Here is a 16,790-nt window from a genome sequence, read left to right as displayed (position 1 = left end):
GAAATACGTATGCAAATGTAACACAAGAAAGTGAAGTGCAAAGAAATTAGAAGAAACATATAGCACGTTAATCGTAAATTATAGATTACAAATAAAAACAGCGCCGCTTGGAATCATATAATTTAATTTTTACAAAAACTTGTATCATCGTTATCATTAATTACCTTACATAGCAGCAAAATTCTATTCCTGAGAATAATTGTGATTTTTCTTCTTCATTAAGTTATAGATGAAATTTTTTATGATGTTTTGATAAGAAATGTTCCCACAGAGAAAAGTTTTTTTCATTTCTTTATTTCTATGAAAAATATTAGTATTTTTTAATTTGTTTCTGAAAAATACCAATTATAATTCTATTTTCTTATACATTTCAACAAAAATTCATATTTTGATTTTAGGTAACTTTTTTTTCCCTTACGTCTTGACTATTTAACTGTTTTAGCTTAATATGATTAAAAGCATTTGTATTTCTCAATTTATTTCTATAGAATACAGCGTAGTCTTCTATTGTATGATCGAAAACTTTAGTTTGAATCTGAATATCCCGATCACCTTGCCACCATTTCAGCTCACTCTGTTGAATGGGTTTTCATTTTCTATTGATTCAAACGACTGGCCTCTCAGGGCAGGTTTCTGCCCTGAGAAGCCATGTGGCCTCTCAGGGCAGGTTCTGGAAAATCTGCAGAATGACTCATATGAGTGCATCTAGTGCATCTAAGAGAATAAAGTTTTGAATTGAATTCATCCAGTAAAGCTTAGAGAACGTATTTCTAATTGCATTTTTATCGCTATAGAATTTTATGTCGAATATTCTGCGGAATGGATATGATTCTTGAACAGGTGCTACTGCTATTTTTCATAAGCTGTTCGGTTGACATCGGTTTGAGTCGCAGAATCGACCCTGATAACTCAATAGTATGGGGACCCGGCTTGGAGGCTCAGTTTTCCACCCCTGCGAGATTCTTCTACATCCAGGCTGTTGATGATGAAATGAATAAGTAAGTAAGATAATTAAACTCTATTTGTCAATGTGAATCAAAAACATATTTTTAAATGGATGTGTTAAAAAGCAAGCCAGATCAAGATCAGTAAAACCAATTGCAAACTGGCACTATATACAGTGCACTTCTGACACCCTCTCTCTGATTGATAATTATTGATTATAAATCATAAAACAATTTTGGGAGGAAGCTACAAAAATGCAATAGCGCCGTAATACTTAATCAAGCCTAAGCCTTCTAGGCTTAGTAAAAGAATTTGTTTAAACAATGGTCTCCTTTTATCACTCATGTTTGTACTTTTAAGAGTTTTTTCTATATTTTTCAGCATCACAGAATCTGTTGGTAAGGATGCCTTCGTATTTACAATTGAAGAAAAATTTTCATCTGGAGACAGCGTTGGTATCTGGACGCAAGTATTAGATCGGCAAGATGGTAGTTACATTGCAAGATATAGGTTGTATGGGTCAATGAATGATTTGGTACTTAAAGTTAAGCATCAAGGGAAACATGTGGCTGGATCTCCATATCTTCTTTCAGGTGATCCATTGCTTGTGTACAAAACACCTATACTAATTACTTGTATTGCCAATACAAACACTATTTATACATTCATAGGTTCCTTGCATGGTAGCAACTGTGATTGTCCAGAGCCAGATATCGACAAGTGGTCCAGGAATTTACATTGCCCACAATCATTCAAACAGATAGCAGATGATCTTAGTTTATTTCCGAAGATTGACATGCGCAGAGTGAATACTGAATATCGTAGACGATTTAATCAACCTGGCAGTATAAGTCTCTGTCATTATACTGTCATCGATAACAAGGTATTTAACATTGAAGGTAATCATCGAGATGAGAGTTATAGATTTTATGGGTATCAGTATTTTAAGTTCCAATTGTGTTATCAATGATGATCACGTTGGTATTATTACCCCTGACCTATATCTATCAGTAAATATCAGTCATTCCTATTGCGCTTGGGTTACGAGCAAGGATAATTGTCTGGCAAAATGTGTTTTGAGAGTAGCTGTTATGGTTAGAGTTGCTATCACGAAGTCACTGTTAACAAATGGTTCGTTTTATAGTTGACTCTACTGCTAGTGTGCACTATCGAAACCAGATGTTTTAAAACAGTCACTTTTCAGAAGTAGAATCAACCACAGAATTGAAAGCTACTAAGTAAAAGTAGACGTTTGAGCTCATAAGTGGGATTGACATTCTTGGATTCAGCCTTTCATATATGCAAGACAGTTATCCTTACCATTATGAAAACTATGGGGGTATGAGGGTTTGAAACCAATAGCCTCTTATCCTGGAGTCAAATGTTCTAGTCACTCCACAACCCAGCCGTGATTAGATTTTAGATAACGATTCATCAATTAAGATATAAATTTTCTTTTTGTCTCCAGATATATCGTCGTACGCAGGGTAAACATGTCGGTTTTAAGATGTTTTCTGATTCAATACTTCTGACACTTGCACGCCAGGTAGAGACATAATGTGCCTCATATAGTTTTAGATGGTGAAATGAATTTGTTAAAATTGAATTTCGTTATGGCTTCAGGTAAAACTACCAGATATGGAATTTCTCAGCAATCTCGGGGACTGGCCTTTGGAGTTTGAAAACGTGAATCCTCTGCCGATATTGTCATGGTGTGGTTCAGATGAGACTAATGATATCGTCTTACCCACTTATGAAATGACAGAATCTGCACTTGAAACAATGGGAAGGTATAAAATGACATGAGTTGTCTTTTGTATATTCTACTAAGATCATGATCGTGTACTCTTATTATACATACCAATATTTCAGACAAATGCTAGACATGCTTTCTGTACAAGCTAATGCCAGTCCACGATGGGAGGACAAGATTGCAAAAGGTTTTTGGCGAGGACGTGACTCTAGACAGGAGCGTATAGATTTAGTAAAGATGTCCATTCAAAATCCTGAATTAATCAATGCTTCACTGACTCGAATGTTCTTCTTTCCTCATGACAAAAATGAAGTAGGAGAACTTGTGGAACATATTTCATTTTTCGACTTTTTTAAGGTGAGTTTGGTAAACTCTCTCAATTTACTTGAAAGTTATGTCTTATGGATGATTTAACCGTCTTTTAAGGAGGCATTGTGTCCGTAGTTTTCCTGATGCTACCATGAGGGTTAATCATTGTCTCATTCATTTCCAGTATAGATATCAAATAAATGTCGATGGCACTGTAGCGGCATACCGCTTTCCATATTTGCTGGCTGGAAATAGCGTTGTATTTAAGCAGGAATCGAATTATTACGAACATTTCTATCGCGAATTACAGCCTTTTACTCACTACATTCCCTTCAAAAGTGATCTGAGTGATTTAGAACAACACCTCCAATGGGCAAAAGATAATGATGATGAAGTGAGTATATTATATGTTCAACCTGTAACAAGTATGGTCCAATGAGAGCTGACTGAATAAGAAATGTTAAAACTTTTCATCCATTAATTGTATCCGAGTTTGGATAACTGTGATTATGAAGATGTGGGTTACCAATCTTTATATCTTTCATACTTGACTATTACTTTCTAACATTCTTATTCTTTTCAGGCAAAACGGATTTCACGTAATGCTCAAAACTATGCCCGAGATTATCTTCAAGCCAACCATATTTTATGTTATTATGTGCAATTGTTTAAGGTAGATATTATCCATCAATACATATTTGAAAATATTTTTCACTTTCTGATGTTATGAACTAGCTGGAGCTTTCTGGATGTACGACTATCTTCCAGGAATATGCAAAACTTATGGTCACAAAACCAAAGATTTACCCAGATATGGAACTTGTTCCTCAGCCTTCAACACCTCATGAATGTCGATGTGGAAGTCACAAGGTATGTCATGGTAGACAACTTCACTGAGTGACCATTGCTTTTGATATTGATTTTCAGTTTTCTTTGTCTTTTTAGGTGAAAGAGGAATTATAGAAATGATATATGAGATTAGTGTATTACATGGTGCTAAATTAACTGACAAAAAGTTCAAAGCTATTTGTTATCTTAATAGTTATGAAGTTCTCTTTTTAGCCCACTTGGGACTTTTGTCCCAGCGGGCTATTGCATTCACTTTTCGTCCGTCGTCCGTTCGTCCGTCCGTAGACGGAATCCAGTTATTTTGGGAAGTTTTGAAGACGCTTCAAGGTAATGTCTTGATATTTGGGTTACACATGTATCTACCCTAGACACATCTTCAGCCCAAAAACTGGCCCTGTCAGATTCAAGATGGCCGACTGGCAGCCATTGTTGTTCGCCAAAATCAGCACTTTTTACACATTTTTTAACTTTTTGAGGGAAATTTTGAAGACGCTTTGATCAGTTACCTTGATCTTTCGGATATATGTGAATTCCCCCAGGGCCCATCAGCATAACAAAAATTGGGTCGATCGGACTCAAGATGGCCGTCCTATGACCTTTTTAGTGCCCAAAAATGTTAATTTTGGCCCAAAAAAAGTCCTGTAGCTTCCTACTGGTTTATCATTTCTCATTGCAATTTGTGATGGGTATTCTATCTTTGGAAAGGGATGTTTTATACCTGAGACAGGTATTTTTCATCAGCCAATTATGACGCAATTGGCGGCCATCTTGGTGTCAGCAGTACTCATTTGTAAGTGGGAAAAAGTTTTTCCACATTATATTGATACCTAAGCGTATTTTGTTACCACAATCGTTTAGAAAGTTGTAGCTCATAACGTGTTCTATGATTGTGGTGAGTTTCAAGGTCATTGGTTTTTGTATATGGCCACCAGGGGGCGTTGAATAATGCAATATCTTAGTATTTCTATATTATATTCGTATCAATGCATATTTTGTAACCACAATCAATTGCAAAGTTGTAGCTCATGACATCATCTATGATTGTGGCAAGTTTTAAGGCCATTAGTTATTCTATATGGTCATCAGGGGGCGTTGAATAGTAGAATAACTTAGTATTTCCTTATTATATTGGTACCTAGGCATATTTTGTTACCATGATCAATTACAAAGTTATAGTTCGTGACATGTTCTATGATTGTGGCGAGTTTTAAGGTCATTGGGTTTTGAATATGGTCACCAGGGAGCGTTGAATAGTAGAATAACTTAGTATTTCCATATTAAAGTGGTAACGAGGCATATATTGTTATCACAATCAATTACAAAATCGTAGCTGCTGACATGTTCTATGATTGTGGTGAGTTTCAAGGTCATTGGATTCTGTATATGGTCACCAGGGGCGTTGAATATTGAAATTGTTAGGTTGTTGAGCATTTGGAACCACTTCCCAAGTGGGCATGGTGTCCCTGGACCCCTAGTTTCATTTGAAACTGCATTAGTGAAAACAAGTCTTTATTGTATGCAGTGAAATCTTTTCAATTTATAGAATATTCTTACATTAAGAAGGGCTTACAAAATTCAAATAATAACTGTACCACATATTATACAATGTACTATAATTCCTTTACTTTCATATACATGCACAATTTCTTTACTTTCATATACCAGTTCTTTGTGTATTGATTTTAGGTCCGACTTTATGAACTGTCAGTGATTTCTACAAAATACTCTTACTGCAAAAAAGTGAAAAATCAAAACCTATATATTTATATGAATATATTTTCTAACACTTGAATTATGTAATAAAGATTTTTACTTTACTGTCTCGTCCTTGTTACATTTGTTTGATATGCACTGTGCTCCCGAGGATACTCTTGAACCATGGTATAGGAGCAGAGCAAGGAACTACAGAGATCAACCTTCCTCTCAAGTTACAATGTTTGCAACCTGGCTAGATGCCATATGTAACTCTGTGCTTCCTTCAAATATTGTGCTGAATTAATGCCATTAGCCGATATAAAGCCATTTGTTATTTGCTTCTTGGTTACATTGAAATCTGCTGGGCTGGCGGAAGCAGTCAACTGACATTGGCATCTCATACGGTGCGAGGTGTCAATCATGCGAAAAGTGTGCAAGGGATTCAGGGGAGGACAGGTGACAAATGTACCAGTACGTTCATGTACGTTATCTGCACCTTGCATGGTAGCATTTTGACTTCATACAGAGTTGATTAAGATATTCCAAGTACACCATGTTAGGAGTTGGACATGATCTGACCACAAAAACAGAGAAAGACTTCAGATGCAATTAGAATATTTATTATGACATATATTTTTACAAAGCACCAAATGATTAGAGATGTGGTGTATATTTAATTTTACTTCCAAGGAAGGCATGCGCTCCTTTTGTTAAATGAAAAGTACATGTACTTTGCTCCCCCAGCATTCATTTCATATACGAATAGGAATGTTGAGAGAAATCAAAACTTGATCATCAAGAGAAATTATCATTAAACATCTTAGTAATGTAGTTCATCTCTGTATTGCTGAAATAATTTCTTATTACTGTCCTTTGCGAGCATCAGCCATGAACTTCTCAATTTCCTCAACAGTTCTCGGAACATCTGTTAAATTTTCAATTCCAGTTTCAGTAATGGTAACTGTATCCTCAATCCGTACCTATAAACAAACAGAACTATTTAGTAACTATTTATTATAATTCTGATACCGTATGATTCATTTTTCATCCTGTAGAATGCAGTTCTGATAAAGGAACTAACATACCCCACCACTTCCTCTGTATTCATCAATTCTTTCCTTCACCATGAACTTAGCATGTTTTGGGTTGGCAAATGCAGCATCAAGTTGCTTTAGAAAAATAAAGAGACAAATACCAGATAACTTCAACCATGAACTAGGTGCTAAGTGACACCATGCCCACTACATGAGATGCTTGACTATTTGACAATTTCAACAAATCAAGCAAGGCCCCCTAGTGAACAAATACAGTAATCAATGACCTTAAAACTCAAAACAATGATAAAACATGTCATGGATTCTGCATTGATTTTGTGATTACAAAATATGTATAGGTGCCAATATAGATAGACAAATTGTAAATAATATGAAAATTAAGACAATCCATTGAAGCATCTTCAAATTACTGGCTTCAAAAGACAGTAGTCTTGACTAGGGAGCTGAAAGTTCTTTCACATTCAATAGGTGCTAATCTATTTACTCACACTTTCTATGAAGTAACATCCTGGTTCAATTGTGATAACCATACCGGCATCAAGTGCTCGTGTGGTTCGCAATGATTTCAGTCCAGGCTTTAGAATACGCTCTGTTCCTCCCTGATAAAACATAATTAGAATCCACAGATGCATGATTATGTTAATAAGACATAACAGGCATGAACTTCTCGGTCTTAGATCCAGCAGATCAAAGGTTGTTACTAGAGAGTTTTTCTTCATCACATAGGCAATATACTTTGAAAAGATTACGTTTATATCCCTGACAAGGTAATTGTCATTCTCAATGTACAAATGTTATGATTTACCTTGGGATAACCAGCGACATCATGAACGTCGATACCAAGGAAATGTCCTAGACCATGAGGCATGAAAACTGCTCCGAATCTACAGTCCATCATGTCATCAAGATCCCCAACGATTATACCATTGTTCTTCAAATGTGTAAGGATTGTCCTCTCGGCAAGGTAATGCATTTCAAGCCAACTTACACCTTTTAATGAAATATATCCGTATTAATCATTACAACGGAAATATATAGATTAATCATTTTCTATTTAATCTTACCAGGTTTGCACGCTTTGAATACACTTCTATTTGCATCTAACACAGCGTTGTAAATCACTTTCTGTTTTTCAGTGAATTTTCCATTTGCTGGGAATGTGGTTGTTATGTCAGATGTATAGCAGTAGTACTCGGCACCCAAGTCAAAAAGACTGTTGAAAAAAAAATAAGATAACAATGACAATGTATCAACAACACAACAAATTCAAACGGGTATTGCAATAATTCACAGTAAATGGGAGATATCAAACAGTACTCACCATAAGTCACCATCACGAATTGGCTGGTTATTTGCCGCGCCGGCATGACCATAATGTAATACTGCACCACTTGGTCCACTATGAAGATGAAATGGGTGTTACAATATATCATGACTAACAAATATTGATATGGAATTTTATCAAATGAAACAAATTTGAGAAAATGTAAGATCATACAACTATAAAACCAAAAACTGACACTTACCAGGCACATATACCGGTATATGCCAGCCATCTCATACCACCATTACGATAACAATAATCATGAAAAATACTGCAACAAAACCAATGAAATAATCTTAACAATAGACAAATATGAATTCAGTTTTTACACCCCCATATATAAGATACTAATCTAATCAATAGCTACAATGAGATTCTTGTGTGAAACAATTAACGCCTTCATAAAGTTGTGCATCAAGTTACCTTTCCATTTGAAACTCATGCATTCCTGGTTCAATTCGTCGCATCAGCTGTAATAGTCAAAAGAAGTTTGGATGATTAGACTTAAGAAACAAGAAACAAGAAAAAGAAACTGAAAAAAGGATACTCATCCCCTTTCCTTTAGAAATTGTTACCAAACTACTAACCTCTCGGTGCGCCTCGCTGCTGATTTTGTTGGCATGTCGGAGAACTTCTATTTCTTCAGCTGATTTGAAAACTCGGCTTTAAATAAATCACCAATAGATATGATAAGCCTAAGAACTGGTTTACCCTTAAACATACTTTAATAATGAAATGCACCAAAAGAAATTGTATATTTGATACAAATTCAAAAGAGCAGTCAATCTTACCATTCAGACATTTCGGGAAACAATGATGTATTGTTTACTTTAAACTTTTCAATTCCATCAAATGTAGCTTCTGGGTGGATAGTGTCGCTATCAGTGTTTTTCCCCCTCTATAAACAAAAATGAATTTAAGGACAGTGTTTTAGCATTCATCAATTAGGCTATATTCTTGTCTGGTCAAACTATGCTATTCTGTGTTTCTGAATGCTTCAGTGAATTTTAGAGTTCTCTCACTCACCAATGTTAAAACTTCAGAAGGATTTTTGTCGAATAATACACGAGGCATCTGCAATATAAGTCAAGATACAATTTTTTAGTCTTTGATCATATTCACCAATGTTCATTTGGAATCATCACCACAAAGTCTGTACAGTTAAAACGTAAATGCATATTTTTACAGCAGTGGAACTTAGAGACTTATTTCTTTTCGTTGGATTTTCTCTCTTCTGTTTCATTTCATTGCAAACCCAACTGACAACTGTGAAACTGGGATTTGGGGTCTAACTGATAGTTCGAGGCAATTTCACATATGATGAAAGATGTTTTATTGCAATTTGATGTCCTATTCAGACGACGACCTTCCAAAGCATACCATATTATAGCTACCATAATAAAGAGACAAATTCAGAAATAATTTTCAGGTCATGTCACAATAGGACGTTATTCACCCAGCATCATTAGCCAGGTTATATTTACATGTGAGTCACATGATCTATTTACATGTGCACAACATGTCTGGCTGAATGCCAGGTAACATGAGGCGTGTTCATGAAAGTCAACGTCAACTGGTCGTACTCACTGAATATGCACAAGTTTTTTCTACAAGCTACTGTGTGCATGTTTACAAAATTTATCAACTCGTATGAACTTAAAACAACCTTAGAATATATGGCTTTATTTTCTACACATTATACTCTACAGATACACCCACCCGTAGTAAAGGTCATATACAGTTACCAAAGCGGTTCAATGATCGGTGTCCTTTTATTTATTTCCTATCATTGGTGAAGCTTTGATATAGGATCATTGCTCAGGTCTCAACCATGATGAAACAAACATATCCTGGTAAATACACTACAAGGTATCACAGGATATTCTTGAGGTCCAAGAAAAATTCGCCAATCCAGAATATGAATACATCAAATGTGAAAAATGTAATAACATCACCATCATTCAGTATTTGGGTGAAATATTTTCAATAAAGTAAATCTATGTTTCACCTTGGAGTGTCAAATGATTACTCCAAGGTTTCACTGTGTAAACCTCATTGGATGCGTATCTATCAGGCTGAGGAGAGGTACTACTGCATGCACAATCTAGTCTCTTGTGCAACGAGCAATCTGCTCAGAAAAGTAGTTCCAATTGGGTAAAGTGTCCTTTAAGGAGCTAGAGTGCATAGCTGTCAAATCTAGATCATGAAAAAATGATCGAAAGAATCTAGATTTATTAGGTGGGTGGAAAAGTTCACGCTGCACTGTTTATGTTTGCGCAGCCCAAGGTCATCTGAACACACAATTGATTCCATTCTTTTTATTTTCATCCATATTGTGATGACAGCACAATCAAACCCGATTCATTCAAAATGATGAAACTTATAGATGACACTCTTTCATTTCATTCAATTTCAGTAGATTTCAATCAAATAGCAGACAAGAAGATATGATTACCTCACAAACCCAGTGACAATCATCCACTTCATATTTGGCTTTGAAGTGATCCTTGTCTTCCAATCTGTAAGTGAAAATGAGTAGAACAATTCTTGTATGATTAATCAACAGATTAACTTTAAATTTTCTTCAAATAAGTAAAACCTTTTAGGTTGGCCTTAAAGGACTTGAATAAGTTCCTAAAAATATGTTTCCCTCCGTTGATTGTCAAGGAAATTTTTTTGAGAGCCTCATCAATCTATCCAAATATCTAAGTCGAACGCATGACTAACAGGCAAATAGTTAAAATTGGAATGACAAAATAATACGATTACTTACTTTCCCATCCATACTGCATAATCAGGGTGTAATTTCGGGAAGAATAGTTCAGCTTTGCCAGTATCTACATCAATTGTACCAAAAACATCTGGTTCCAAAACACCAAAGGCCCAGTGGAAGTAAGACTCCTAAAAAGAGAAACATTAAATAGAATATGAGAGTTGCGACTTGACACGTAATTTGCACCCTAGAGTGTCTGTCAGCTTTGGCAAAAACATTTCCAAATGGAGAATAACAATGTAGGCTGTATTGTGAGTTACACATGGGTGTGGCTTCTGATGGCCTTCGACATGAAAAACATTAAATCAAATGTCTGGCATTTTTATTTATAGTGTAGGCAGAGGTAAATATCACCAAAATAAAACAAATATTATTTTTTTACCGAATCTAGACATTTAGAATGGATTTTTACCACACCCAACAAGGAGAGGCAAAATGTAATATGCGTAAACAAAAACAAACAATTGTGCGTTGATTTTGTTCCTGGAATCAATCCCCCTGACAAGTCATCGACATATTGACATCATGCAGGATATGCAGTTGATATTTACTATGTTCTCCGAAGTTTGTCAACGCAGGACTTGGCAATGGACATCTGGAGCATGTGCCCCTGTCCAATATTGTCCACAACTCGCGTGGCAGCGAACACAATGACTCAAACCACATGCATTACTATTTATACCACATGACATGATTACACACGTTGCATTGAGGCGCATTTAAAACAACCATGCCAGCTCATGTGTACGATTATAGTAGGATTTATAACTTCGATTGGCATAATTTAAGTACTGCACTGGCTCGATGCCAACCAGCTCGCAGCATGTTCCAGGAACTAGGCATACAGAGTCTAGACCGAGCATTATTGGTATGCCAGCCAACAGGAACTACTTTCTTTTGCCAAACCCGGAACGTGCACATGTCATTATACGTATAGGCTATTCATAAGATAGGGACAAGATATGATATTCATATGAAACAGATAAATACATATAAGATAAAGGCTGCCAAGGCACTAGATTTGTTGCTGGCGATTTGTCAAGCTGAACTATAAGACATTATATATGAATGGGAATTAGAGTTCAGGGGGTCACATTTGCGTAGATGTTTGTTGTTTATTTTCAATCCTTGAATGAACTTGCTCAAAACATTTACATAGTGTTAATTTCACGTCTCAGTCATTATTTCAATTGTCTGTAGTTAAATTTTTGCTGTCATATAAAATTATTTATAAATATGATTCCATGAATGACTTGAGGGTTAATTCTATCCTATTTCTATTTTGAAAGTATGCATTTCAAACTACAGCAGAATAATCAATGTTTACTTTTCAACAAGAATTCTAATTACAAAAAAATCTAATTCAACGAAATGAAAGGTAAAACCACCTTTTCTTGAACCAAACTTGATACGATCCTGTCCAGAATAATATTGGCAAAATAAAATCATCAACATCTTAAACTTGCTCCCTTTATTTCATCTGCATTCTCATTATCTATAAAACTGCGCAACTTGATCAAATTGTCATTTTTTCCCTATCAAGATTCCTTCGACCAGGTGGGCGTCGACACATGATATAAGACTACAGTAACTGTTGTATTGTTGACAGAATTACGATTGCTTGCCTGGAGATAAGAAGTCCCAGATGTTTTTAATATACCAAGTGTCAGTCCACAACCCCTGGGCCAGGGCTCGTACTGGTATAACGTTAAACCTATGCATCAACAACAGGCCCTGCTCAAAACGGAGGAGATCCTATTGGTAAGATATTAACCGACAACAACTCCGCAGATGCCGTTGAGAATGAGAAGTGTCTTACTTTCTATTAGAAATCAATGTGTTTACATTCGCGGCAGCAGTACTGGTGACTCGTCCTTCAACCCGCGTTATTGCGGAAACCCGAGTCTCATCCAGTCCACTGGTACTTTTTTATTGCTGTTTACATATTGCACACCCAAAACGCCTCAAGAAGCAATGGATTAATTTACCAAGCAGTAATTACAAGCTGTTAATTAATTTCACGTTCAGGTTTTTTATAGTTAAGTTCAGTTGGCAAAGTGTCAAAGGGCAATAATCTCGAAAAATAAAATAGGTTTATTTATCTAGTTTTAATCTCTCTGATTATGTTTATGTGACGTAGTTTTATGCTGGCAACCACACTTTATTGAATTGCCAGGGATAACACCGGGGCAGGCAATACACACTTTAACTTGGAAAATTGCCACATATTTTGCAATGATTTGGTTTGTATAGGTCTATCTATGTAAACCTTGAACCATTGCACCGGTTTAGTCGGCTATAAATTACCAATTTTACCAGCGACTCTCCGTATGAATACCATTCAGGAAAGTGGTTTACCTCCTATATAGCAGAGAGCTCGAAAATAATAATCTTATGAGCGAATTTTTATCACGTTGAACAAATTCTAAGAGGTGACTTTAGAATATTTAGTGGATCAGTGGATAAGATGTAAAGGGTACAGCAAATGATAAAACAAAATCTCAAAATCACCATGACCATTTCATTGTCACATATCTAGTAAGAAGATGATTTGTCATTCTCAACACTGATGATACAACAGCACTAATATCATTTTGTACCAGCAGGCCTATATAAAAATGCACATCTAATTTTTCCTTGTATACAGTAGAACTGTGTTTGTAAGCCAGGCATCATCTCTATCTAGTATTTGGAATATTTACAACGCAATTCCTATTCCTACTGCCTGGGTCGTAATATTGATTGTGTATACACAAGCAGTCAGCAGCACCCAGGGTTGCCTGATTCCAGGTCCCTGAAGTTATCCCGACTCGTTTATTCACGCAAAATCCATATCTAATTCTTTTCAAAATCAAACAAAAATCCCATTGTTCAGGAGAAATTTGTTTTAAATTTCTTTTCGCTCCAAAATACAACAAGGCCCATATGGCACAGTGCCAGGTGATTGAAATGGCCATTCAACAAATCAAATACATCCACTTTTAAGGAAATCATTGTGTCATTCTACCGAATTAAAATCTCCTGTCGAATTCCATTGGTTAGAAACCAGAAAACCCCCATTCACCCTACGTAACATGCTTTTTTCTATGCTGTACAGAACATATGAATACCAAAGTATTTTGCTAGTGTACCATAGTTGTGAAATCATGGATTTCCCAAGTTCCCATTCATTAATTACAAAAATGACTAATACATTAAAAACCAAAAGGTAGATTTGTGGCTAAACAGGGCCGTACCTAGCATTTGAATTTGTTTGATGGGGCAGAGAAACCCGAAAAGGGCAGTTCTAGGCCTATATGATATAACAATAACATTTGCAAAAAGGGCACAACTTTTACAAAATTTCTTGGGGAGCAACTACCGCCGCTGAATACAGCCTAGATAGATAATGCCACATTGTACCACAAATTACGAAAGTCTTGATTCATATTACTGAATATTTGAAAATATTTCAATTAACTTTTCGGTGGCAATTAAGATGATACCGATTGTTTTGAAAGCAGTAGAATAGCATTCATATACAATGATTCTAAAAGCTTAGCTCTTGTTCAATACGTGTTGACTCACTAAAACCCTGATATGACTCAAAAATAAAGTCTGCTTTAGTTCGTATGACTGGTGGTACACAAAGTCTGCTGTATTGATGAACTGCATTGAACAGAAACCTCGAACCACGAATCCAAAAACATGTTAGAGATTGAGATCACTACTATTGTGTAATTCCATGAAATAATTGGTCATAATGGTGATAATTTTCATATTCCTGTTTCACTCAAACTTCCTTCAGTTCATTCGGCCACAACTATTGAGGCAAGTCATTTCTGAGGCAGTTTCAGTGAATTATTCTAGATGATTGCCATTTCATGCATAACAAACATCTGGCCATCAGAAACCAGGAAAAAAAATTTCAAGTTCATTTCTCATGCTACTCGATATATTTGATTAATTCATAATAACAAACATGAAAGGAAAGGGGAACTTTGAAATCTCTTTCTTGCAACAATGAGTACTAGTTCACTAATGTATATAGAGTATATTGATTCAGGAAATGAAAAGCTCTTTAACGATTACCCAATAACATATATCATCAAAAATTCATAAAGACTAGTCCGTCAGATGTTACCCAAACAACATGCATCACAGTAAGTGTCGAACGAGGAAAGTCATAAATCGTCTTATTTAACTCAATCTGATGCCAGGATACGTGATTGTGATGCAAGAACACATTCTGCATGGAACCTTATCCAAAAATGAGAACACAAAGCAAGCCACGTCAGAAAATTTATCATATCTTATGAATTTTTGATAACATGAATGAGAAACATTTCATAACAAGAACCAACAAGAAACCAAAATATTTCAGATACATAGTTATATAGGTTGCATAGGTCACGTTAAATGACAACTCGGGCACAGGAAATACATTTCTGTTACCTTCATCGTTTGATAAATAAAGGAAGGTTCAACTTTAAGAAAGGTATTCACAGTTTGAGGTGCCGGGGAGGCTGTCAAATTTGATCCTACTATTTTTTTGAAGAAAATGTGTTATAACAGACTCCACATAATTCAGGTTGGGACTGTTAAAATTCCACCAAGTCTACTGTCAATAACTAGAACAAGATTGAGGGTAAACATGGTGAATAATGTAACTGAAATAAGTATTAACTACATAATTTAAGTACAAATTAAGACACAAGGACGCATTTTGAGTACATGTCAATGGCAACCTTTTCATCTTGAACTATGAAAATCAATGATTTTGTAAATTGGATGCAGATGAGATAATAATTAACAATTTCATTACCTGCCTGAATAGTAGCTCGCGGTCACTACTATAACGGCATTGCGTTTCTCCCCCTTGAAGTAGGATCACTGATCCACTTTTTACATCATCGCGAGCTTTTAAACAATTGCACAGTCGTTGACGATTATTTTTATGTAGTCTTAAGGGAACTTTCAGGTTGCTCCCTAACTGGTAAAAGGCCCTGAAAAAATATAGTATAGCAGAGTATTGATGAGGGGCTTTGTTAGCCTTTGCATCACTCAGTATTCTCATTTTGAAAGTGCAACATGCAGTGTGAAGGTTCACCGTCCTAATGAGTATCTATAAATAATAGTCATACAGCTACAGGGACTGTTCAATAACCCAATTTTTTGTCCACTCCAGCCTATTTTCGAATGCATAAGTGCACAACTTTGTTTTGATGATTGGATGTTGATGAACCCCTGTGACTGAAGAAGCCCAATAATTGGAAAGGTTACCGGTACTAATTGCGATGTAACAAAATGATCATCATCAAAGACAAAGCTCAGTCTGATTCTGAATGACACTTGAGCGATGTACCCGGGCTCATCATTGTTTGTTAGATACTAGATTTCACGGTAAAAGTGCAGATCCGCACCTCTCCGCATAAACGGTTCAATCAATTACATGAAATATCATTGTTTCAGATTCAAAATGTCATCAGCAATTCAGTACATTGCCATTGGCTAATTTTAAGATATCATCACTAGTCAGAGTAGAAAGATTTTAGCCTGGATTCTGTCATTCAGCAGATTGCGTCAACCACGAGAGGTGCGGATCTGCACTTTTACCGATTTCACTTTTGATTATCTTTTTTGGAGTAATCATTGAACTGCAAGCTACCACACGCACTGTCTGAATGACTTGATTGAGTTCTTCACTTCATTCAATATTCCATTTCCAACCAACAAAAGTAAATTTTTTTTTAGAATAGCCAAAGGTACAAAACCCGAGCTGAAGAGAAAGTTGATACTGGCAATGCAATCTAACCTCATAATCAATAGACTAAAGGGATGCGTTCATGTGTGTCGGATTCTTATTTCCAGGCAGGTACTACTTTCATTTTGATAACGATGTACAATGAATAGGTTTACTTACTCGTCAGCAACGGACGCCATTTTAAAGTGTCACATGATCGACGTGCTCATGTGACTTAGTTTGGTGAATTTACGTTCGAATCCCGAAATACCTGTACAGCACCCGGGTGGCTCCTCGCTGACTGTAGCCGGCATGGAATGTCGCAAACCACAGTGACCAGGGAAACCTTTGCAGGAGTCCTGCAT

At 36.0% G+C, this 16,790-nt stretch overlaps 2 protein-coding genes across 3 annotated transcripts; one reads left to right on the top strand and one right to left on the bottom strand.

Annotated features, from left to right (window-relative positions):
• The first annotated feature begins 735 nt into the window (after positions 1-735).
• On the top strand, positions 736-5,594 carry LOC141901530 (protein O-glucosyltransferase 2-like). Its single transcript, XM_074788837.1, has 10 exons — positions 736-998; positions 1,327-1,538; positions 1,617-1,828; positions 2,414-2,491; positions 2,569-2,735; positions 2,818-3,055; positions 3,192-3,401; positions 3,591-3,680; positions 3,776-3,877; positions 3,953-5,594. The coding sequence occupies exons 1-10, from the start codon at positions 820-822 to the stop codon at positions 3,968-3,970; spliced, it is 1,506 nt and encodes a 501-aa protein (XP_074644938.1). The 5' UTR covers positions 736-819; the 3' UTR covers positions 3,971-5,594.
• Positions 5,595-6,160: 566 nt separating this feature from the next.
• LOC141901833 (xaa-Pro dipeptidase-like) lies at positions 6,161-16,657 on the bottom strand. Of its 2 annotated transcripts, none has more exons than XM_074789332.1 (15): positions 16,606-16,657; positions 15,508-15,688; positions 10,704-10,831; positions 10,386-10,449; positions 8,957-9,004; positions 8,722-8,828; positions 8,518-8,593; positions 8,354-8,400; positions 8,133-8,201; positions 7,928-8,005; positions 7,671-7,819; positions 7,412-7,596; positions 7,095-7,205; positions 6,637-6,720; positions 6,161-6,531 (listed from the first exon to the last, which is right to left on the bottom strand). In XM_074789332.1, the coding sequence occupies exons 1-15, from the start codon at positions 16,623-16,625 to the stop codon at positions 6,415-6,417; spliced, it is 1,464 nt and encodes a 487-aa protein (XP_074645433.1). In that variant the 5' UTR covers positions 16,626-16,657; the 3' UTR covers positions 6,161-6,414. The 2 variants fall into 2 exon arrangements, with proteins under 2 accessions (XP_074645433.1, XP_074645434.1); XM_074789333.1 differs by having other exon boundaries at positions 16,498-16,638.
• Positions 16,658-16,790: the final 133 nt, after the last annotated feature.

Source organism: Tubulanus polymorphus, chromosome 3 (assembly GCF_964204645.1).
Source record: "Tubulanus polymorphus chromosome 3, tnTubPoly1.2, whole genome shotgun sequence".
Taxonomy (NCBI): Eukaryota; Metazoa; Nemertea; class Palaeonemertea; order Tubulaniformes; family Tubulanidae; genus Tubulanus; species Tubulanus polymorphus.
This window is presented reverse-complemented; position numbering and strand designations above follow the sequence as displayed.

Excerpts from the sequence above, each read along its gene's own strand:
- LOC141901530 (XM_074788837.1), top strand. The coding sequence starts at position 820 with ATGGATATGATTCTTGAACAGGTGCTACTGCTATTTTTCATAAGCTGT. Across the intron at positions 2,492-2,568 it reads TTCTGACACTTGCACGCCAG|GTAAAACTACCAGATATGGA; the intron begins GTAGAGACATAA and ends TTATGGCTTCAG. Across the intron at positions 3,402-3,590 it reads CAAAAGATAATGATGATGAA|GCAAAACGGATTTCACGTAA; the intron begins GTGAGTATATTA and ends TATTCTTTTCAG.
- LOC141901833 (XM_074789332.1), bottom strand. The coding sequence starts at position 16,625 with ATGGCGTCCGTTGCTGACGA. Across the intron at positions 15,689-16,605 it reads ATGGCGTCCGTTGCTGACGA|GGCCTTTTACCAGTTAGGGA; the intron begins GTAAGTAAACCT and ends ATATTTTTTCAG. Across the intron at positions 8,594-8,721 it reads TTTCCCGAAATGTCTGAATG|CCGAGTTTTCAAATCAGCTG; the intron begins GTAAGATTGACT and ends ATTTATTTAAAG.